Source organism: Haliaeetus albicilla, chromosome Z, assembly GCF_947461875.1.
Source record: "Haliaeetus albicilla chromosome Z, bHalAlb1.1, whole genome shotgun sequence".
NCBI classification, from domain to species: domain Eukaryota; kingdom Metazoa; phylum Chordata; class Aves; order Accipitriformes; family Accipitridae; genus Haliaeetus; species Haliaeetus albicilla.
The window spans coordinates 15,133,528-15,158,409 of NC_091516.1; the positions used below are offsets into that span (position 1 = coordinate 15,133,528).

The window sequence follows — 24,882 nt, forward strand, 5'->3', positions numbered from 1 at the left end:
GAACACAACATTAGCACCAACTTTTCCTACAATCCAGAAGCATGCCATTTGTCCACTTCTTTAGAAAGCAGTAACTGGACATAAACCAGACTGAAGAAGAACTTTTAATTCTGGCAAGGCTGCATCGTGCAGCAAATGGGTGGTTGGCCCTCAAACAGGTTTGCTGTGCTAAGCATAATTTTGGGCCCCATAAGGAGCAATGTTTTCCCTGCCATTCGTAAGGAGCTGACATGAAGATAACAGGCATGATCGGGGATTGCCCCAAGATGGTTGTATGGACACCTGCAGGACTCTGGAAAGCATCCAGTGCCAAAAGCAAAGGTGAGGGAAACTTACAATGGCTGGTAAGGACACCGAATGGGGAGTGGGAAGGGTCTGCTGATTCAGTGGGAAACCAGAAGTAACACGGGAAGTTTGGCTGAAGTGACGGTGAGGTTTTGGGGTCTGTGAATCCTGAGCTCAGAGGAAAACCCAACCTCACAGGATGTATCCAGTGCAATGCAGAACAGAGAGTACGCTGCCACAAATGTCCAACCAATCTCCCATCTGCTTTGGACTGCCAGGATGAAAACCAAAAGCCTTTTCCTCTACCTTTCCACTGCATCTTGAATATGCCTCATCCAGTTGTTACGTTCCTCTTTGGAGTTGGTATGAACCTCATACATCTCAGGCCCTGCAGATGAAGCGCTGATCAGGAACATCCCCCTCTCTTCGTTGGCCACTTCTCTTACTATGAGCCTCTGAAGGGAGATAACGGAAGGCTTCTGGTCCTGGGGGAAACAGTCACAGCACACGCAAATAATAAATGACTCTCTTATAAAATATCACACTTTCAGAAGAGCATGATTTTCCAATGAATTGGAGTAATTCTAGTCCTGGTACAGTAAGACTATGTATGTTCTCACCAGGTGTAAAAGGCTGCAAGTTTTGAGTATTTGGACATCTTTTTAAACTATTTTTAAAAATACATTATAGTATTTATGAACAAGTAAAGCACTGGGTATGTGCTAAAAAGTAAATCCCAGAGGCTCAATGATACTGAAGCACAGTATTCATATAATGTTTATATTTATATAGTTTGGGAACTTCTCTCCATGACCTTTCATGCATATTATGTGTGTTTACTACTACATTTGCAGTTAAAATTATTCTTCTGTTTTGTTTTACAGAACCAGAAGTTAAAATTTATTTTAGATAATTGAAAGAGCCTGATCTACTTCCCACCTTCATAATCAGATGAGGTTTGACACTAAAAATAGCATTCTGTTATTTTCACCCATCTTCCTAAAAAAATGACTTAATTTTGAAAATAAACTTAATTTTCCATATACTGGCATATTACTTTTCTGAATACAATACCAGGATTTTAGGGGAAAAAAAACCCATTATGTGGGAATAACTTAGAAAAGGACCTAATTTTCAAGAAATATACAAATAAAAGTGCAATGTGTATATTCAAACATCTGGTAATATACTTACAACAGCTGCAAAGATGTATTTTTGATCTTTTTCTTGTAAGAACAGTAGTACATCAGTTAGAAGCAAAGCTAATGTCTCTTAAAATGAGAAAAGAAAAATAATGTTTTTTAATTAAAGTCATTACAATTATAGTTAATTTCCTCTTTTATCTTTAAAAAGAGAGAAGCCTTGATCAATAAATATCCCACAGAATCCTACAGTAAACTAAACAGGAAATATCTGGATTAGCCTATGGTTTGCATGAAGCAACTGCACGTCATCACTTTGCATCTCCCAGGAACGACCACACTTTCTGCCATCTACCCTCCTGCAGCACCATGCTGGAACACTAGCCCAGGGAAAGAAGAAATCCTCACTCTAATGTCAGTACAGCTTCCCCTAGCCACTCACAGGCAACCTGGCAAAGACCGTCCCACATAAATTTCGTTTTGCCTACGCTGTAAAATATACAGCACACTATTACACTGGTAAAAGTATTTCTGGAATAACGATGAACACATAGCTTTATAAAGTTTTACAGCAAATATTAGTAAGCTCCAAAAAAACCCAACCCCTACATGTGATTAACACCAAAATCAAATTCTGGGCTTGCATGTAAAAATGAGGCTCCAGCCAAATGTGGCTTCAGATGTTCTTTTATGCTGTGGCTGTCCCAGCACCACTGAAGAACAGCATGTGATTTTTCATGCATTATTTTCAATGGCAAGTACTGTAAACAATATAAATGTGTAAGTCAAGACTCTATGTTATGGAATGAAACTGCAAACCGATGAACTAAAAGGAGGGAAGTGGAAGAAGAAATGCAGCTGACAGCTTTGTATGTGAACTTGTCTTCTTACAGTGGATTACCCACAAGCCATGGCAGCTTCTGGATCAACTCTTCTAGCAATTAGTGGCATATTCTCAATACCATTACCTCAGAAATTAATGTTTGCAAAAGAGCGTAATAAAGTATTTTCAATCTTAAAGCAACCAATCTTCATGTGTTACTGGCAAATAAAGAGTTAAAGGACTTTACTGCTCAGATGGAATACCTTTGAAACGACCAGTCGCTGTCTTCCAGTACACTAAACCTTCATGAAGTATCATCCTCTCTTTCCTGATCAAGTCTTGCTTCCTAAAAACATGGCCATTTTTCAGCTTTGTGTATGTTTTGTTTTCAGTTCTACTGAGAATTTCCAACAGCTTTTGCTTTTTTTCATATTCATTCACTTTCAAATCTACTGCTGCAATCATGTCCTTAATTAGACGAAGGGCTTTGCACAGGTCTTTATGTTCTGCTGTTCCTTCTGTATGAAACAAACAAAAAAAACCCCAACATGATAGTAGTCAGCATATTCAGGAGAAGATATCATCCCCTACTTTCTGGGAACAATCAACATGATGCAAAGCTTAAATTGATAAATACATCATTTTAAGTTAAGAGGCATCTACTTTTATTTTACTTGCCTACTAAAAGATGACATGTACCTCAGATTTATTCATTAGTCAGAACAACACATGGAATAGTTTCCGACATATTTATGAGCTGTTAGCACTTAAAAATTTAACTGGCTAAGTAAATCATATAGTATATTACTCTTCTGGCTAAGTAAAAAAAAACTTGAAGCAGGATTGCAAGCACAAAGTGTTTGCATTTGGACAAGGAACTTTCTGTAACGCTCATTTATTGCCCATTTGGGGGGCAGTATCTGTAAGTTATTAGTATTTCTAAATGCTCTATGAAATTCCAGAGGTCATTCAAGCTTTGTTTGAAAAACTGGAGAGTAACTTATGAAACGTTTGCCTAGCCCTATTTACAAGACTCCAGAATTAATTTCAAAGAAGGTGCAGATGCATGCCTGAATTAGTTCACATACTCTAGTCAAGATCTTTTCCTAAAACAAGTATGCTCTTCTGGACTTCCGTGGCTCACCCGGCTGGAATATTGGAAATCTTCGCAGCCCAGCCTTGACAAAGACTACATACACCAGACACCCTGTTTAGGTGATGTTTGCCCGAACATTAGATATTTACGTTGCCCTGGTTCTCCACAGAGCAGTGAATTTCATCTTTTGTTATATTGTAGCAGTGCATATTCCTTAGGTTAGAAACGCGCTAGAATTCCAGATATGAAGCAACACTTTAGCTTTTATTCACCTTTTGAGTATTGCAATATCCTTTCAACCAGAACAGGGTATTTGGTGATTCGCTGGGTGACGAGCAAAATGCACTCAGGGATTCCTCGGCGTCGCGCCAACAGGTTACTATTTCTCAGCTGCACAGATACAAATATATACCTTAAGTAGTAAATGCGTGTTAAACCACCAGTGGACTAATAAGAAATATGATCTAAATGCACTAGAATAAGCTAAAACAAAATGCTGGGTTATCTGAACCAGCCCCAAGGAACAGTTGCTGCCCTGAGGGATGAGGTGTACTATAACAGGAACATGTGTGTAATACATACTGGATGCCAAAGGTTTCTAAAATTTGAAAGAAAAATGTAATTTATAAGCTCACTGGTTAAAGAGGAAAAAACTTTGCCATTTTTATTAGCTATTAAAAGTGAGTTACTGAATATAATTTCAATCCTAATCTAAGTAAAAGCTACGTATCTTTTTCCTGAGTATTTTGTCAATAGTGATCACGATCCAAGTTTTTATTAAACTTACTTTAATAAAATTCTGGAACTTCTTGTTTTGTTGCAACTCTTTAAAGAGATTAACAGCTTCTTTTTGATGGCTGCAAAACTCTCCGTATATTTTCTTCATTTTAGTTGCATTTTCCTCTGAAAACTGAAGAAATTAATAAGTGAATTGTGCTCAACATTGTGCCTAACAGGAAAGTGTATACATTTAATTAATGTATTTTGTACAAATATGGAACTTCTATGCTACTTGTTTCTCAAGTTCTCTGAATTTCACTAACAGGGCCTGTCACTCCAGAATGAAAATGGGCTAGCTGTTTTCGGGAGCAAGAAGAGGAATGTAGGCTGGAGAGAGCACAGGCAACCTCCGCTACAGTCTTGTCAATAACAGCTAGAACAATTACTGTAATTCACCTCTTTGCAATCACAATCCCTTTGAGACTTATTTGCATTTGTCTGATCTCCATACTGCTTTTAGACAAGATAACGGTTCAGCTTCTTTATTTCAGTGGAGTGAAAACTGACTGACCAAAGGTGAAAAGCCACACTGTTCTGATTGCAAGGAACTGAAGGGTGACCAGTGAGCAGTTCCTGTTCTGCAGCCACCATAAATACGCTGTGACCACCCCTTCTCTAGTGAGCAGCAACTTGAGATGCACCATGCCAGATCGCTACAAGAAATGAACACGTAGTTTCTTTTCCATCATCAGGCAATTCTTCACACCTCTGCTCAGCTGTTAAAAAAGTGAATCCATTGCTTCCATTTTTTGCAGTCCATGGCATGATGGCAGCATCCTTCTAATGTGAGCAGGACCAAGTTCATCATTCTCCTTATCACCAGTACCATACAGGTAGAAGTTCATCCCAACTTCGTCACAGTTACCTGTCAGACATTATCGCCTCTCATTGCTACTTCACCCTGCAACCATCTGGAGGGGACAGTCTTCGAATTTTATGAGGCAACCATAGCCCTGTTCTTGCCCACAAAAGTTTTTGACATCAATACATTGTTTAATTTGGGAACCTTGAGTACATAAAGGATTAAAAGAGCTGATGCGTCTACCTGCTGCACAAGGATGTCTCCAATTCTGCTGATGACAAAATTACGTTCGCTCCCTGCCTCACATGATTCCTGCCGTCTCTCCTTCATTCTGCAGAAGAATTGCCTGTGCATCTCCAGTAGCTCATCTAAGCAGGGGAATATTCTGTCCACTGTGCTGTGGTCCAGCTGCAGTTCTTCCTTCATCCCTCTCCTGAATATTTCAGACATAATGAACAGGGTATGGATGTGATGCACTTCTGTTTGCATCAGCTCTGCAGTATAAAAGAAAACAGCATAGTATAGTAATCACCTGAACATTTTGCACACCTTGTAAGATAGACTTCAGCAATATGCAAATATACAGTCATAAACATTTTTTTCTGTGTGAGCCTCAAACCTAATAGATTATGTCAGTAGGAAGACTTAATTTGTCTGGTTCTGGCACAGTTCTCTCAACTGTACCCCACTGAACAAGCTGGGGTTGCAACTGCTTGAGCTGGGGATTGGATGAGGTCCCTTCCAATCTCAACCGTTCTGTGAACAGGGCAGACATGTCCTGGTAGTCGCTACTCACCATTTCCTTAGCTCTAGGACAGATTGTAATTTGTGACAAAAATGTTCTTTGAACCTTCTTATTGTTCTGAGTTGAAGCATTCATTCTTCTGGACATAAAACATGTAGGTTCCCTCTCTATTTTCTACACCAAATTGTTTTTAAACCTATATGATGCTTTGAAATACTGACCAAAAATGACATCCTGCCTCTTGATGACATCCTTTTCTTGCTTGCTACAGAACACTGGATCCACAACAAGACTCCAGGACTCTGCCTCAAACTCTTGTGCATCTGTGCGGAGATCAGTCCACTGAGACAAATCCACATCATCTATGACGAAATGTGTATCTCATTAACACCAGGCATATGAACAGTAAGGGAAATACCTTTGCACATGCAAATTTATTTATATAGTAAGGGGAACACATCACAGGGATGAACTTTAGACAAGGCTTCTGCAAACACTGGCAGTGGCTTTACAACAGAGAAGCTTGCCAGATACTAATATCGTTAAGTGCTCTTCGTTTAGCAGATGAAGTGGCTTCCTATACCAACTAAGGAGTTTTTCTATTTTGCACTATCCAATACAGGTTATAAAATGCAACATCTGTGCAATAATTGTCACCTTCCATCATAAAAGAATCCATTGAAGAAAAGGTCCCTAATGCTTGTAACATCTCTTCAGACCGTGACTTGGGCCTCCAGGTGCTAGTCTCAGAGTCTTGTTCAGAAAACGGTGTAGGTCTTCTACAGCAGAAAAAAAAAAATTCCCACATTTATTTAATGGTTTCTATTTTCCTAGAAAAGCTAAATGATCTATTTAGCATAGTCCCCTGGCAGCTGCCCTCTACCTTTCAAAACTGGCACTGGGGACACTTTTGGACAAGAAGTGGGGCTGTGGCGAGCCTTCCCTCCTTCCAGCAGACAATCCGACAGGCACAGAGGAAGAAAGCACCGGGGAGAGCACCATCTGTGAAATGTCTCCAGGCAGGGAATCTGTGAGGCAAAGCACAACACAACATTTTGACAAACAATGTGGAGTATGTCACTAACAGCACACTTACATTGAGAAATACTATCTGGTGTTCATATTGATCAATACTGGGTATCGAGAATGTCCCCTTGCCATGGTACAAGATCGTGATGCTCTCCCACGGAATATAAAGATAAACCTGTAGGCAAAGTGGAATAGCTCCAGCGGGGGTATTATTGAGAATAAAACAATCTCAAATCATACATGCTCTAACACTGCAACCTGAACATAGCAGATCCAAACGTATGTGCATATGGTAAACGACATACTCAAAAGCACGAGACAGAAATGACTACTTTTGATTTTCATTCTCACTGAAAAGAAAAGATAGTAAAACTCCCACTCATTTTAGTAGAAGATGAGTTAAATCAACAGTATTTTCTTCAAAAAATCCTACTCATATTAGAGACACACACACTTTCTTACAGATACTGAAATGAAAACTAGAAACCACAAATGTTACAGGAAAGTTCATGTTGTCGGTCCCGTGATTTTTAACCAAGGCTTAACTTAGAAGTGCTAGGTTTACACCTCCTAACTTACTTGTAACACCGGCTTGGGGTTTGTTTTTATTATGGTACCTCTCCTGGGATTTCTGAAAAAAGAAGAATTTTATGAAATTGCAGTGAAATCATAGCTGATAACACATTGAGTAGTCAAGTCAGTAACTCACTTCCATATATCATCACAAAAAAGGGCTTCAAGAAAGTGCTCCTAAATTATGGTCCTAATTTATACCAATAACTAATAAATCCAAGTTATTAGTTATTGGTAGATAACAATATTCAAAGTAAAATGATATCATTTGTACTACAACACAAAATCGAATCTGTTTATTCTAAACCGAGTCACTGAGCTACAGCATTCTACTTTCGCTGTACAAATATTGCCTGTTGAGGCTGCAAGAAAAGGAGTTCCCATTGAGGGCTTTATATTCAAATAAACTCGAAGCATTTGTGGCAGGGCACTACGTGAGGAAGCCTGGGTATCAGAGGCAGAATTGATCCCCCTTCCAAAGTGAACTTTTGCAAAACCTGTAGTAAAAGCCTTCTGTGCTTAGGCATGCATTTCACGTGAGGTGGGTCAGCGAACATTTTCTGCACCTCATTCTTGTTGAGATAAGCTGGGGGCGGTGGCGGCTCTTGTCTCCACTTGACAAATAACCCACTAGCCCCAGTAATTAAAACGGCCAGTTCAGCTGTCCTAATGCCCTGAAGTTGCCCAGAAATTTGTGCAGGTCTATGATGTGACAGCTATAACCAAAATAAATAAAACCACCTGATTTATGTCCAGTTTAAGGCTTGTTTATGCTGGAGAGTCTGTACGGAAACATGTTCTCCCTGCAAGCCACCCTGATGCAAAACCAGCTACACCAGAAAGACACACTCCACTAACTGGAAAAATTACCTGTATCACTGTGGCACACTTCTCTACAAGTCCCATTTTGTTCCATGAGGGCAGAAGCCTTACACATCTGGTTTTGAAAATTATGTCTTTGTCATGACAACCTCCCCATGCATGTATTCCTACTTAAAATAAAGGCGTATCCATCAGCTCTAGCACTGATTTTGCCCTGTCTGCAATGGCAGCTGAACACTGGGAGTGACTGCCTAAGCAGGCTGTGGAGTCCCCTCCTCCAGAGATTTTCCAGAACAGGTCAGATAAACATCTGCCCAAATTGTTACCTAGAAGTGAGGCTGCCTGAGGGTGAGGAGATGGACTAGGTCGCCTCCCCAAGTCCCTTCCATCTCTTCTTTCCATCAGTCCAGACATACAGGATCCCCCCTTCTACACAAGGGGCTATCTGTGGTTTTGAGGAGCTTTTCTTTTTAATCACTTTTGCATACTTCCAGGCACACCATTTCACAATTTGAGCTTGCAACTCTTCAAAAACAGAAATATCTCTCTAAACTCATTTCTGGCCCTCTTCTAAAAATTATTGTTCAAGCACAGTGCTCCCTCTGTTGCTCGTATTAGACATTTTGACACCCTCGCAGCCCTTTGCATACAGACACTGGGTCTGGACAGGCTGTGTATAGTTTCTTTTTTCCTTCATGATGTTTCCAGACCCCTTGGAAAGCAGATAAGCTCTAGTAAGAACGGTGCGGTATAGGAGGTTACCTTGGTGCACACAGGAGCACACTCCTTGCAGCTCTTATGCACAATCATGTTGCAGTCTGAAAGAGAAGGCACGTTTCAAAGCCTGGCATCCAACAGGGTCCCCAGCCTGCAGAAAATGTTACTCTGAGGCTTCACCTTTTTCCCTCCCCCAGGTCCACTTACTGAAGTAGCCATGAGGATGCTTTGATGTTACAGCCCCTGGCTAGAAGGAAGTTTTTGTCTAATGTGCTGGGGGCTAGGAGATGGCTGTCCTCCCTTCTGATGCTGTTACCTGCCATCCTTCCTCCCTCTCCCTTGCCAACCTCAGCTCATTACATAAAGGAGGTACATCCAAATCTAGGCAAGGTTTCTTTTTGAAACCAAACACTGAACCAGGATCTCAAAGCAGGATTCGGAGCACTGTTAGTTCACATGCAAAAGCCAGCAACTACTTACAAGAGCACTGTAGTGACTCCTTTCCTAGGAGGGCCTTTTCACAAGCCATACATGGGATAACTCCTGAGAAAGTCCCATTTGTAAAATTGTGCCTGTTCAGTTTCTCTTTATCTTTGGTATCTTTATTTTTTGTCTTCATCCCCAACAGCAGAGGCAAGAAAAAAGAAAAAAAAACGGGGGCGGGGGGGTGGGGTGGGACACAACATTAGAAAAGAAGATAAAGTGATTCAATCTTAAAACCACTAAAACATTCCTTTTAAGAGCAAATGATTCTAAAACATTTATTCCCTGTCCTGGAAGACTTGTAACAGTATACTATATTATTACATCCAACATTGTTGAAGTCCTAAAATGATGCAGGCATTGCTTTCACTGGCAGCTAAGCCAGCAACCATTACCAAGGAAGACTGGCAGAAATACATTTATAAAGCTGCAAAAAGGGAAGGGCCAAAAAATAAAATTTAAGAAGTGTTATTGACTTGCTGCACATACAAATATTAATGCCTACATCTCCCTGAGGCATACATGCAGACTCGTGCCTCTGCAGTTAAAGCTGTAGTTCTGTAAATTTAGACTTGTCTTTAGATCTTAGAAGACATTAGAAATAACCTATTTTTAATGTGTGTTAATTAATAAATTCTGCCTATTTTTACAGTACTCCTGATGGTGTGAATATACATTTCTCCAAGCAGCCCTGGTAGTTATTCTTTAGGAGACACAGGCTAATCTATGGCTGCTGGACCAGACATACATGTTCACAGCCAGTTCTGCCACTTTTGAAGATACAGCCTCAGCCAACCATCTTCACATCCATGTACGTCAGGATATCCTGAGGCACAGGAGTGCGTACTAGAAAGCCTGCAAAACTGCCGAAAAGGCAGCTGGAAAGATCCTGTAGTCCAATTCCATCTCTCAAGCTGCTAATTGATGCCGTTAATCTAAATTTCAGATGTCTCAAAATTAAACCACAAATGTTCTAACCTACCTCCCATAGTATGTACGTTTGACTGCACAGGCCTCAGTAACTCTAAGCAGTGCTTAATCGTGCAAGAAGTCCCATTAACTTCAAATAAGGCAAATTCAACTGATTACATGCCAATGTAGAGGTTACAGACTCAATTCCTTATTGAGAGTAATTGCAAGAACAGGCCCATACCTCTTAATTTTATTTAACGAAGAAGATTATTTCTTAAAGGCAAGTCATACATTTAAACTTTGGCTGAATCATCAAATGAGACTACTAATAACATCCAAAAAAATGGCAAGGGAAATACTTGATATTGTTCAGCTAGGGCTACTGTTTAAAAGGAAAGCTCGTTTTTAATATGAAGGCCATTTCAGGGTATCCTGCATACATTTTAAAATTAAAAAATAAAGATAAAAGTTTCTTCCTACTACTTCTGTGGGTTTGTAATAAACAAGAACTTATCTTTACATAAAAATTTAGATCCTCATCTATAACTCATTTAATTACAGTGACATAATTATACATAATAATATAGACATAAATCCCAAATTACCTTGCACTTATTCCGTGTGCTGGTCATTCTGTTCATCAGAAAGCTGAAAGTCCGACTCACTTTACATTTTTCAGACTCATTTTTTGAGGGTACAATGTATTTATTCCATTCCTCCTCCTGAATCCTAAAAGAGAGACCCGTGAAAAACCCTCATTCCAGTGTGAACAGCCCCTTAAGACAGAGCAGAATCTGGATGGTGCTTGTTTTGCCTAACATTTACAATTACCTGTTTTATTGTGGGTTTAGCCGATGTTATTAAAAAGACCGCAATCCCTCTTTACATAAAAGGAGTAACACCAGCCTGTGGGCTTCTCTGAACGTTCAATGTGTTACAAGCTTGCCTCGATCACGGCTGATATCAAAAGCCCCCTTGCTTTTATTACGGCGTTTTGGACGTGCCTACAGTGGATAGGAGCACACCCCTACCGCGCATGTCCCGCAGTGGTGCACAGCAAATCCCCGCTGCAGCACAGAGCGAGCTGGGCTGAGCTCAGCACAAGGTTTAAGTGGGGGCTTACAGATCCCCTGGGCCGGGAGCGCTCCCCTAAACTGCTGCTAAAAATCCCGCTGCCAGGGGTGCCCGGGCCTCTTCCCCGCTCTGCTCCCTAGATGGCATTCTTGCACAGACCTGCTCCCGGCACCCCAAACCGCGGGTGCCACAAGTACCCATACCTTTTCTCGCGGGACTGCTCGGGCAGACTGTACGCTCGCTCTGCAAGACATAAACAGTTATCAGGCACTCAGACTGCAAGGTTGTCAGGTTTACTTGAAACGCACCGCCTCCACCAGGCCATAAGCTTGTCATTACGGGCTTGCAACGTCGTTTGAAATTTAGGAAAGCCAAAACGTATATACATTAGAAGCAGCTTTTCCTAGGGTAAGACCACTGCCTACTAAGCTATGTTTAGTTGACAGAATCTGCCAGAATGGAGATAGGTATCAGTGAATGCCAGTCTCTGCAAACAGTCTATTTTTAAGAATAACAGAAAATATTTATTTTGTTTTTCTTAACAATCCCGACTTGAACGATTCACACTTCATTTTGCTTTTTACATAATTTGTTGTAAGATATCTTAATGACATTCTTCTACCATTTGCAATTACCCATCTTACGCAGCTTTATCTACAGTATTAAAAAAATTTAAATCCCTCTACGTAAAGAAGAATATTACTAGTCTAAGTACTGCACAGGATGTGTAATGTTACAAGTTTACATCCTAGAAACAGTAGAGAGGACTCAAGGAGATACTCTTCAACAAACTGTCTAAAAAGCAAAATAAAAGATAAATCATTCAGTTGGGTTGTTTTGAAAAAAAAAAGAAAAAAAAACCAAAACAAAAAAACCAAAACCAACAAACAATAAAGACCACTCTACCATTTCCAAATTAGAAACCATTTTGCAGACATTTGTCCATTTTGCAGACATTTTTTTGCAAAGCTACCGCAGGTATGGTTCAGAAAGATACTTAAAACACCTGCCTAAGTCAAAGCATCAGACTATGCCTTCTTTAAAGTTAGATGCAAACTTAAACACACTTCGCTGAATCAGCATGTCTTCAGACAAACATAGACTTCAAGTTAGTGAGAGCTAGAATATTTACCAAAGAAGCAGCAGGACTAAAAGGGCATTTCAGTTAGTTTCCAGGCACAACTTGTGCCGCAGGATGCTTTCAGAAGAAACGAAGGCCATGTACCCATGGGAGATGAAGACAGCCTCATGCAAAACAGCACCGTGGGGTTGGCATTGAGGTACTTACTACAAGGGTGGAGCAGAGACACTGACTTAGAGAGTGAAAGAGCCTGAAGGAGGGATCGACCACTGTTCACGAGCACACCATCTACAGAGCAGGGACAAATCCTTTACTGTTACAGCCTGGTAATGCCTTCTCGAATAAGAGCAGGTAGTTGTTCTAAACCTGAGTGTACTGAAAAGCTTCCACCAGAAATGGATGGCAATCTCCCATTTTTCTCTCGTACTTTGTGCAAAAAAGACCATCCCGTTGCCATCCTGCATTCAGCTGCTTTGGCTTATAACCATTGCAACGTACAAGGTCAGCTGCGCCTCCCTCTTGCATAGCTAAGCCCCGAGCAAGATGTCCAAAGTGGTGGCAGCTAGGCAGAGGGGAAGGGGCAGGTTTTCAGTGCACAGAGACCTGCACAGACCCAGACACAATCCCACTACAGCCCTCAGAGATCGGGATTAACTATCTGACCTAGCTTCTGGGACCAAGCTCTTGAGCTAGTCCTGTACCCAGATGCAACTGGTCAAAGTGAGAGCAGCCGTGCCTACCTCACACAGTCATCACCACTGCCAGCTGCCAAACTCTCTGTTCAATGCTCCCATCCTTGCAAAACGCTGGCAAGGAAGGGATGAGGCACAAGGTGCTGATGGCAGGGAACCGCCAGCAGGAACCTCAGCAGACCACCCCCCCACCCCAGCAGCCCACCGCATCTGCAGTACAGGCTGCAGAACAGCTGTTTCCAAAGCGGGGACAGGAAAGGGTTTCCACCTTCTCCACAAGACAGGTACAGGTCCAGCACTGACTGTCCCAGGAGGAAGGGGAGAGAGAATGAACAGGACATGGGCCCAAGCCCGGACCAGCTCAGCGCAGGTAATGGTGTCTGGACGAAGCTTAACGGGCTGTGACACCAACAGTCCCATAGCTGCGAGGTCAAAGGAACTCTGTTTCAACTTTCAGCACATGCCTCAGGGCTTTGCTGATCTGCCACCCTCTACTTCTGTGACATTTCCATCTTTTTCTTCTGCCTTGTTTTGCCAAAGACTTCCACCTAATCTGTTGGATACAAATGGTTACAAATACATTAAGTGATGTGGAAAAATACAGCACAGCTGCCTACTGCAGGCTGCAGTGCATACTCATCCTTACAAGGGGACATTCACAAAGTGCATTTGAATAACCACAAACAACTTATTTGCTGCACTGCTTAACACAGTCCTAAGGAAAGAAGATGTCTGCAGTCACTGCATGTCTGCCCATCTGCTTTGCCCATCTCAGCTTCCCAACAGCTTTTGAATTTGTTAGCTGGTTTCAAAGTTAACGATAACATTTCCACAACTTTTGTGTGTTTTCACATTCTGCATCACAGAATCACAGAATGATTTGGGTTGGAAGCAACCTTCGAGATCACTCCATCCAACCTTCCTGCCATGGGCACGAACATCTTTCACTTGATCAGGCTGCTCAAAGCCCCGTCCAACCTAACCTTGAATGCTTCCAGGAATGGGGCATCTACCACCCCTCTGGGTGTCCATCCCATCTGGATCACGGTAACTCGCATGTCCTGCCTCTTGCTCAGGACTAGTGGAAAGCTAAAGGTATACTGGAGGGAGAGACAAGCTGACAGTGTGGCAGTGGACAAGGTTATAGGGACAGAGGCCAAGTCTCTTGAAATGCAGGTGGTTTTTAAGTTATGTGATTAAATGAAAAGTACAGTATATGTATTTCACACTTGGCATGATTTTCAAATATAACCCATACTTTCATTGCAAAAAGCGTGGGTTGTCTTCTAAATATGAAACTATGAAATAAAGCACGTTAAAAACAATTCGTAAAAAATTACAAGCTTCTTGCAGAGACATCTCTGACTCCACTTGATGGAGAGGGTGGGTTCCGCTCCCCAGCCTGTGGAGATGACAATAGCCCATTCATGTTTCAGGGATTCCCCAGGATCTACGGGAAACCGGGACCATCCGCCCTCTGACACCTCTTCTGTGTCATCCTGAGCTTCGTCATGGTCTCTGCCAGCCAGCCAGCAGGAGGCTGGGGTCAGGATCTTCCAAAAAGAAGATTACTGCCCTTGCCTATGCTACTTTTCCTGATTAACGCTCTCCCAGTTTGCGTGCCCTCCCAAGGAGGTGCTGTATCAGGGGAGGGCATAACAGGACAGTAGATGGGAGAAGAGCGAGGAATGATGGTAGGGCAACCCGACCCTGCTTCCACGCACATCGGCGAGGTCTGTGTACAGGACAGGCCTGAGTAAAGCCATCGGTGCTGGGCCTGAAGCAGGCAGGCACGGCATGAGGCTGTGCAGGTGCAAAGCCAGAGCACTGACCTTCATTCAAATCCCCAACTGCGAAGTCTCGAGGAATGCAAGGTCTTCCTAATAAACCTTTGGGCGAGGAGCAGGAATAGGAGCGTGACCGAATCCCAGACACTGTGCATTCCTACAAGAAATTGCAGCAAATTAAAACTTGTGTTGTTTTGAAATACATCAGCAACAGAAATAAAATAAATCAGTGACAGAATTCCTGAAAGAAAGACAACTGACCACAGGCATACATTGTCTTGGCTTCATTAACCTTTAAGTTGAAGTACAATTTTCGACAATTTCATTTGAACTCTTAGGAAGTCTGTCATACTTCCACCATGATAATTTTTTGTATATTACAGGAAATAATTTGTGGGTGCAAGAGACTTAGACTAAGAGAAAGCTTACATTCCTCTAAAGTTTGGTGGCAAGCACCATCCAAACGGTGTTGTTGGCCATTACATCTGATGACCAAGCTATCTTCCTTTACCAAGAAAGCCATTAATCTTAGTACTTTAATACCTCAAGAATATTTCATGGAGACTAATGCCCTGCCTGTCAGAGTTGCCAAAGAAGGGAGTTAACCTCTTTACCTTTTCTGTCTGCATTTTTTTATTGTGTGTGAAAAGATTTTCTGATCCCCAAATATGTCAATGATCAGGCTTGAAAGGAAACCCCCTGATTTTTGATACATCATTTACATTTACATTAGGAGACTACTCCTAAACAACTTATCTGATTGTTTTTAAAAGTAGCCCTAACAGAATTCAGTGTTTGTGCTGGACTCTTTTTCTCCCTTTATGTAAACATTTGCTGAAGATCAGATAAAGCTCTACAGTGGCAAGAAGTCTGTCTAACAAAAACATAAAGAATCCCTACAAACAAAAAATAACTCTATGTATGTGACTAAAGATTCAGAAATGGCACCATGGTCTAATGGAAATGAATGTAGCCAGGATAATTTAGAAAACCATAATGAAGAGGAAAGATTTGCACTGGTCAATGCACAAAACCCAAATGAATTTTCCCGAGTCTAGCAATTGTTTTAAAACAGGCAGCAGGCTGGTTTTATACTTTACAAAGCTCTTACCCTTTCACATAATTACAGCTGGTTAAACATTTCCTCACTAAACATATCTTGGTTAGAAAATGCTGATTCACTGAACCCAAGATATTTCCTTCGAAACGATTCTGATAAACGATGCTTTTTTCAAAGCTGAATCGAATCTCTGATGGACCCTTCCCATGGCTTCTGCCAAGCCTGGCCACAACTGGGGAGCTCCAGCTCCACCACAACGCTGTGGGTGTTGCTCTCCAGAGGGACTAGCATGGCCAACTGGGACCTCATTTTTCCCCTTAAGATTCAGATGTTTCTCACATGTTTTCAATGATTTACTTAAAAGGAAAACAATGCAAACCAAGATAGTATCAAATACCTTGGGCTGCAGACTGATAGATAAGTCCAATCCATCTCTGCCACAAGTCATGGCCTCTGAAGAGCCGAGGGGAGGGTAGTGAATGTGGGATCTGTCCGAAACACCTCCACTTCCACCGTCTACTTCAAGGTCATCGAGACTTGAACTGAAGCAGACAATGAAGTCTTTAATTCCCATGAATTCTAGTAACGATCCATCCCAACCTTAATGCAACAAGCAAAGATACTGCTGTATCATCTGATCAATGACAACACAAACCACCACAATTATGTCAGGTAAGTCACGTTCTGAGTCCCCTCTCAGGTTTGCAGTCACCTGGTCAAGGTACTCAGTCACGCTGTACAGGACTCATCTGACCCAACCTTGCGGATCTGCGATACAGACATTTGCATCACCCACGATCATGCAGACTCCCACCACAGTCAGCCACTTCTGGAGGATGATTTTCAGACCCATGTTCAGCATCTCCCTTAAAATGAAATGTTTTGTTCCACACAGGTACCTGCCTCCCTATATAGACGATAAGGAGAACTGAGACAACTAGCTCAGATTTCAGTATTAAGATATGTGGGTATATATGGATATTGGGTGTGTATTTGAAAGACACGACGTGGCTATTCACAGACATCTTTTTTCTACATCTGTGACTTGATGGAGGATGGAAGACAAAACTAACGAGAGACGAAGGAGGGTCTGAGACAGTTTATGAAATTCATTTCAAAAGATAAAAACATATAGGACTATAAACTGAAAAAACTCTGGCTAAATCAGTATTTCAAACACCTAGAGACTATTTGATTGGCAAGGGTTCACAGTGCAGTAAGGTTTCTCAGCAGTACCAGGGTTTCCCAGAATGGGTCCCGTTAGCTGCAAGAGCAAGTTCATGGTCTCTTCGTCAGAGTGACTGGAAGGAACGGTTGACTGCTTGCCATAACATTCCAGCCTTACAACATAAAACTTTAAATTATGTGTGGTATTTCTAAATAGCGGAGTTCCTACCATGAATAATAGCACAACAATTCCTTCACACACCACTACAATTCACTTTGAAGAAGGCCAAATCTATCGACACTGTCCAAAACTACTTCCTTATTACACTTCTGGAGACCATCTTTTGCAATGTTTCTTAGTAATAGCCCACGTGACATCTCAGAAACAAGTTATTTAACTGCATTATCGGTTACTCTCACATTTTAAAATCAGAAAAGCAATACGTGTCTATGTCAACAGACAAGCATACATGTCTTACTGGGGGTAACTTACCTGGGGAATTTTTCTGACATAAAAAGCTGGTTTAAAGATCTGCTGAGTAACTTGCCACATCACCTCAGATACTTCAAGGAAGATGCTGATGGAATTACATACTGACAGTCTTATTTTATGTGTAATATTTGGATCACTTACAGTTGACATATTAAGGTCAATCACATCTCTCTGAAAAATCATATAAGCTCTTAAAGCTCACATATAGGTATGTGACCTAGGTCTTAAAAAAGGTGGACATATCTAAAAATGTATAGCAGAAAAATGTTTATAACAGAGGCAGAAGGTTTTTTATAGTAATCTACATGATATCCCCGTAGCTAGCAAAAATAAAAGGTTTGGGAAAGAACAACTCTTAGCCTGACGCTTGTTGTCTTATCTGTGTTAAAAGACTCCTCCTAGTGGAACTTCATAGTTGCATAAGACACTCAAAATTAGGGTAGAGAAAATGTTATTGCCCACTTTAATCAACAACGGACAGACACTACTGCTTCCTTACTGTTTCCACATAGGTCTGATGCCCTACCTCCAACTAGTCCAAACACTCTTGAAATGTGGGAGACAGATTCAAACTTCCTCCTGTACATGAAGGAAACTATTTCATGTCTCTTGTATCCGTAGAAGCAGTAGAGCCTTTTTATTGAGGAAATTTACTAATTGTTAAAAAAAAAAATAAAATAAATAAATAAAAAATAGTTTCATCTTCCAAGCTCTCTGCATTCCTGAAGCCAACCAGTTCCCAGCATAACCTAAAGCCATCTGGAGGAGGGTCCTCAGACAACTGGCTCCACTGGCAGCAAACCAGCAAAAGAGCAAAAAACAGTCTGAACCTATCAGAAATGCAAGCTGTACTCTTCGTCTTTTGTGGTTAAAAAATATATGCCATCAGGAATAAGTTGGTCTTTCTACAGACCAGTGCAAAGAATGGAAAGATTCCCAGAGATTTCAACAGATTTTGGAATATTTTCTTAAGGGAAAACATAACTGAGGAAAAACTAGGGTGAAATTCTTGTTCCTGACAAAAATGCCATAATGGAAACTCTTACAGTGAACAGCTGATTCTTTTTTTTTAGAGAATACATACAAGAAGAAAAGGTATAAAAGTATAAATTTGCATTAAAAATGAATTTACTTGGAGGACACCCTTTATTTGTTAAAAATGTCTTCATAACTATTTTATGAAAACAGATCATTAGGACAATTTAAACATCAGTGATTTTACCTCAGTAGTAATATTTATTACTCCAGATTCTGCTTCATCTTTTGAAATAAAAGGTTATCATAAATAATCCTGATTCTGGCCTTATCATCAAGTCAATTCCATACCTTCTTTTCTTCACATCAGCATAAAGTTGGCCCCGATCCTTAATAAAACCATGGCTTTTGAATGGAAGGTATGAATCTGCTCCATATGGATCAGAAGGTGAAACAGTATGTATTAAACCTGCATTTTCTCCATTCTTCACTGGCCTTTGATTTCCTTCATTTGGATCATATATATATTGGTCATTCTCCTCAAGGGAGGGAGATGAAGAGCTCTTAGACATCGGGATTGAGTTGGTGGGATTCAGACATGTTTCACTGCTGACACCATCTCCATGAACATAGCTAGCCTTTAAATCTCCAGCCTGCAGAGAAAAAATGAATGCTGGTAAGAGGCAGTAACAAGATATATTGTCAGGGAACAAGGACCAGATTAGTTTGCCATTTTATTTATGGTTATATGTTTTGCCTTGTTTTTCCCTACCCTATTACTTTTTACAGCACATGAACTGAAGGCAAGTTATATGGCTAAGAGATTCTAATCCTTGCATTACTTTTTTCCATAATTAGAGTAGCAATGAATTGGTATTTGCAAGTCTAATGGATTTCTCACTCGGATTTATACCTTTCATTAAATGTATCAATTCATATATTTATAGCTTTTATTAAAAAAAATCCTTGAGTTGAGCAAAAATATGCATAATACATTAGTGTGGGAGACACACAAGAGGATAATTCAAACATTGTGCAATTTAATTTGGAAAAATCAGCATGCACTTGGAAAAATCCATCATGCACTTTTAATTTTACAGCACCAATTTCCTAAGCTTTGAGATAAATATATATGACCTGGAACAGAGATTCTCCAGGGGAAGAAGGGAAAGGAATCTTTATTTTTTGCCATCAAGCAATTATGGGCATGAAGCACCCCTTCTCTTGCACAAAGACAGGAAAGGAGTTGGGAATTATGTTTTCTCACTACAGGGATCAGGATTTAGACCCTGGTAACAAATAATTCTTTGTGCAACTGAGGTTGAATTCTCCTGTCAACTCTGCAGAAGATACTAAAACACAGTTTATTGTCAGTCTTTTAGTTAGATGCTACTGTCATCTGTTTAGACACTGAATAATACTGAAAAGTCACATGGCCAGTGAAAACACTCAACCTCCAAAAAGCGCCTGTATAAAAGCAAGCAGAAAGGAAGAATTGCAAGCATCTCCCCTGGTCTTTCAGATTGCTGACTTCCTCCTCTCTGGCCCCACTTGAGATGTGTTTTCATCCCCATTGTAATGATGTTTCTCTTAGTAAAAGACAGAACTGCTGGCACGTTTACAGCAGCCCATATTTGTATTCAAAGATTTGGCGCATACAAGTCTGGAAGTACTTCTGTTGTGTTGTGCAGGTAAGATGCACGAAGGTAAAATGCTTCTCCCAAGTCTTATGCAGCTGTCCCTCCCTTCAAAGTTATTCCTGCCTGGGCAGTATTTCCCCTCAGCACCAGAGGGACCTCCTCCGGCAGCGGCTCCAGCTCCTGCTGCGTGGGGCTTAAGGAGAATTTGGCCCCAATCAGCAATTTAACAAAGATGAATGTGGCTATGCACTGAGCAAAGGTAAGTAATCCAAGCTGAAGGACCCCTCAGCAATATACTCCGGTTAACATCTGCATTTGTAATGGAGCTGCACTTCTGCAGCTCTGTCCTTCCAACCTGGATATTGTTAAAATCAAGGGTTCACAGGTTGCCTATATAGTCCCCTGCTAGTTGCTCACTCCTAGGTCATTATTTCATGCATCTCTCAGTAACCTTAGGTGCATTTTGGACATTCTGGCCTCTGACTGAAACTTCCATCTCAGCTGTCACAACGAGTTGGATCTGCAGTGAATGCAGCGGCTGAAGTGTTTCAGGGAATGGAAAAAAAAAAGGGGGAGGGGGGGGAATCACACTTGTAAAATCTCAGCCACCTTCTAGCATGATGATCTGATCATTTCTTACTCCTACATTCCAACTTTCACCCCAGGCCGAGCCCACAGCAGGCTACAAATAAATAAATCACTTCAACCATCACTGAAACATAGCTACATGCCACCAGAATTTGGTGACTGTTTACCTACACACAACCACTATACACAAGAGTTGGACTAGTCCTCCCTGCCCAACTTATGATATCTGAGTGTGACCATGGGGGAGGGATTTCAGGTGCAACATGGTGATGTAAAATATAATTTGGCCTGGACACTCTAGATTATCTCCAGTGCTGGTGACAAATAAATCAGAAACATGAATATTAAGTCAGGATCTCCAGTATCAGAATGCTCCATGCCAGTTGTAGGACATCAACTTCACTTTTTCATCAATATCTCATTTTTATTGAACCTATAAGCTTAGCTATGAGCTTATAATTAACTATTGAAATCAGCCAGCATCAGCAAATTTGGCTCTCTTGTGAATGTACATAGAATGCAGAAAATCTGAAATGCACATGAGCAAGTTACTTTGTGTTAATGTCTCTGAGAAAGAAGCAAATGCCATTTAGCTCACAAACACACAGAAAAGAGAGTAAGAGCTGTCTTAGAGTTCTCCCTACAGGCTAGGGAGAACAGTTCCTATCATCTACTGAATCTATTAAAAGGGACCTCATAAATGGGTTACAAAATACAGCTGAGTAAGGTATTACTGTTTTTATTTTAAAGCTTTACTAATTGGCCACACACCACTGCTGACAGATCCAGAAGACCCTACTATCACACAAATAAGTTACTGAAACAGAAGATGATGTTTGAACTTTTGGCAAATTTTTCATAAGCTTACTTGATCTACTACCATGCAGTTTGCATATACTTCACCACTTCCACTCAGCATGGCAGAAAGTCTGGTTGCAGCAAACAAAGTAGGTGGAGCCTTGAGTTTCCTGAGAACATCAAGGGTAGACTGTCTCTGCTCTGGAAAAAAGAAATTGTGGAAAATATGCCATTAAATCTCAAACCATCTTCTTCTCATGTATATATATGGTCATAAAAATGGCAAAGTTAAACATTAAGCACCAAATCTTAGGATTTTTGAGTAATATTTGTGTGGCCACTCAAAAATCTGCCTATTTGTAACTGCCTAATATTTGCTATATGTTCCAAGAAGCCTATAGTTGACGAGACTGTAAAAGGTACCACAGAATCATTCACATTACTTAAAAATAAGTGTTCCTGTATTTTTGTTAGCAAAACCTTCTATTTTCCATCTAAGCTAGAACTTTGCAGAGATCTGTGGTTGCCGAAGTACACAGGACAAGATTTATGGGCTGGGATGAAGTATGCATGATTCTGGCCTATACACTAAATACCTACCATCCGATGCATTATATGAACAGAATACGGTTCAATTGCCATCAAATAATGACTCTCCTAAAGCATTCGACCTACCAGGAGCAACATAAATACTAATCTTAAACCAATAAAGGAGATTACTGTTCTTAAAACAAAAAACAGTAACAAAATTGTGAGAGGGATATAAATAAAATACCACTGATAGTGCCTTTACAGGGTCACAGCAATCAATCAAGATTTGACACATGAACAAGATGTTTGGGATGAACACTGCATCTGATCTGCTTTTGGTACTGAAATGAGAAATTATCAGTCTCACCAGAAATCATTAAAAGAAGTTCAGAGTTTAGTTTTCAATAGTGTGTTCATGACTGCAAATATTACAAAAAGTTGCATGGGCTGACTATTTCATGGCTTTGAGCAGCAGAAAACCTAACCGAGTGCTACAGAAACACTGTCTATCCTGCAGGCCCACTTCTCTTAAAGCTGCTTATAAGTATGAAGATCATGCACCAATCCAGCATTTGAGCCAGTAGTCAAGGCCTCATACTATCTTCTGATTGTAAAAGGAGCAAAATATGACAAAGTGGAAATCAGTCTTGTTCTAGACTGCGTGAAAACAGGCTGAAAAAAAAATATCACAGTTGTACTGTAATTTTCCTTATTTTAAGATTCCGTAAGTCAACTAGTGCCATTGGAAGTGAACTGAGATAAACTAGCATAAAAATTATGTGGTAAAGTATCATACCCAGCAAAATACCCAAAATCAAAACTCTCAATAAACTTAATTCCAGTTTGTCTGTTATTGAAAATGATGCAAAAAATCCTTCTTAATCTGTATCAGCAATTTTTTTTTTTTTCAAAGGTGAAAAGGAAAAGATACCACTAAAGACCTTCCCCACGCTATATTCCTAAAGCAATGTAACTACTTTTGGAAGATCACAGAATCATAGCATGGTTTGTGTTGGAAGGGAACTTCAAAGATCACCTAGTCCAACCCCCCTCCCATGGGCAAGGACATGTTTCACTAGATCAGGTTGCTTAAAGCCCCATTCAAGATGCCTATGACCATCAGACTGCAAGAAAAGTTATAATGAAGAAATGACACTGGATTAGAAACTACACTTGTCAAGGTCTGAGGCATTTGTTTCTTTGGAAAAAAAGTCCCGGACAACTGCCAAAACTGCAGTGCTACACCGCAGCTTTTATTTAATTTTAAGATGCTATCTCATAAAGCCCAAGAACAGTAAGCTCTATACTTAGAGAAAACTGGAAATTCCCATTTAGAAAAGGCACACTATGAATTATTTGGTTTCTAGTCCTGGCAGGCCTTGCGGGATCTCATACCATTGAAACATCCTTACGCTTCTCATTTTGCTTCTCGCTCCTGCAGGAACTTCAACATGATTTTACGGACTGCCATCTTGAGAATTGCTAAAGCTACAAGCCATTTCCTTATGTTGGCCAAGATCCCAAAGCCTTTGTTTATAAATAGTATAAAAAGCATTGTTTTCTACAGCAGTTCATCAGACTTTGGCAGCTAAAATCATATGGAAATGGGATTTCGCAAAACTGGCAGTACCTTCTTGTGGCAAATAAAGCTTTCCAAGGGCTGGTCTCAAACCAACAACCAGGAAGAAAAAAAAAGTCAGGCTCTCCATTGCTTCTTGTACGCTTATTACCTTCCCCAGCGCACGCTCCCTCTCATATATGAACCCACTGGGTACAACTGGCAAGGGCAGTAGTTGGCTCCAGTGGTAGGCTGCAAAGGTTCAATACATACACCTGAAAAGCAGCCCATGCATTGGGGATTCCCGAATCACGGCATAAACCTGAGCCTATGGAGACACTTTCCCAGTCCCTACTGCTGGCTCTCTACAGTCAGTTAATGGACTGCACTATGAATTACATGTCCCGAGCCAGAAACAACAAAATGCCCCTATTACTTCACATTTTTATTTATACAGCAACTTCTAATACCACATTTTACATTATTTTAAAATTCTGTAAGAGAGTAACGGCCTAAGTAACAAATTCTGAAGAAAGCTGCTGCAAATACAACAAGATATATCAGAATATGTTATTTGCAGTACCTTCCGTTGGTAAATCTTTATTGATTATCACTGCTAAATGCTGTTATGTTTTTCTGGCAACGCTCCAGTCTGTTGTTAAAGGTGAGGCATCTAAATAAATATTCATTGGGGTTTTAAATGATCAGACAAAAGGTAGCAGGTTATTTTGGGCTTCACGTTGCAATATGACCCCACTGTACCTCCTTACTCCCACTCCACCACCCAATTTCAAACATGCATGAAGGGAGGACTACATCAAACTAACTTTGTAACAAGAGAAGTATTTAAAGACTTCGCTGAATGCAGGGGAGAGCATTATTAATTACACATTGACTGTGCTAGTAACTTATTTCCACCGGCCAGACCCACACAGTTTGCCAAGTGACAAAACTGTCACAAACATCCACATCACACGCTGCATTCCTACAGCCCCACTAATTGACTACAGCCTGCCTTGCTGCCTACAAGTCATCTCGGTCTTACGGGGACCATGAGCAGACCTTCCTCCAGGTTAACATAGCAGCAGGTAATAGCTTGCTGCACTGGGTACCAGTAGTAATACGCAGCAAGGCTGTGCCTGCCTGAAAGATGAGGAGTATCTAAAAAATGCATTTTTAAACAAAATGTGTCCAAAACCTCCCCTACCCATTCAAAATGCTTATTCTCA

At 40.7% G+C, this 24,882-nt stretch overlaps 1 protein-coding gene across 6 annotated transcripts in view; it reads right to left on the bottom strand.

Moving 5' to 3' along the window:
- ARHGEF28 (Rho guanine nucleotide exchange factor 28) overlaps positions 1–24,882 on the bottom strand; it is a 125,103-nt gene that overhangs the window by 29,924 nt on the left and 70,297 nt on the right. For all 6 annotated transcript variants that reach the window (XM_069776615.1, XM_069776616.1, XM_069776617.1 and 3 more), the window contains 19 exons: positions 21,635–21,765; positions 18,890–19,191; positions 16,301–16,445; positions 14,889–15,000; positions 12,572–12,652; positions 11,487–11,526; positions 10,815–10,938; positions 9,295–9,427; positions 8,860–8,915; positions 7,282–7,333; positions 6,557–6,701; positions 6,331–6,452; positions 5,895–6,035; positions 5,172–5,422; positions 4,134–4,256; positions 3,619–3,736; positions 2,514–2,768; positions 1,480–1,556; positions 592–770 (listed from right to left, as the gene is read on the bottom strand). In XM_069776615.1, coding sequence (XP_069632716.1) covers positions 592–770; positions 1,480–1,556; positions 2,514–2,768; positions 3,619–3,736; positions 4,134–4,256; positions 5,172–5,422; positions 5,895–6,035; positions 6,331–6,452; positions 6,557–6,701; positions 7,282–7,333; positions 8,860–8,915; positions 9,295–9,427; positions 10,815–10,938; positions 11,487–11,526; positions 12,572–12,652; positions 14,889–15,000; positions 16,301–16,445; positions 18,890–19,191; positions 21,635–21,765 — 2,587 coding nt within the window. The remainder of the gene's footprint in view (positions 1–591; positions 771–1,479; positions 1,557–2,513; positions 2,769–3,618; positions 3,737–4,133; positions 4,257–5,171; positions 5,423–5,894; positions 6,036–6,330; positions 6,453–6,556; positions 6,702–7,281; positions 7,334–8,859; positions 8,916–9,294; positions 9,428–10,814; positions 10,939–11,486; positions 11,527–12,571; positions 12,653–14,888; positions 15,001–16,300; positions 16,446–18,889; positions 19,192–21,634; positions 21,766–24,882) is intronic.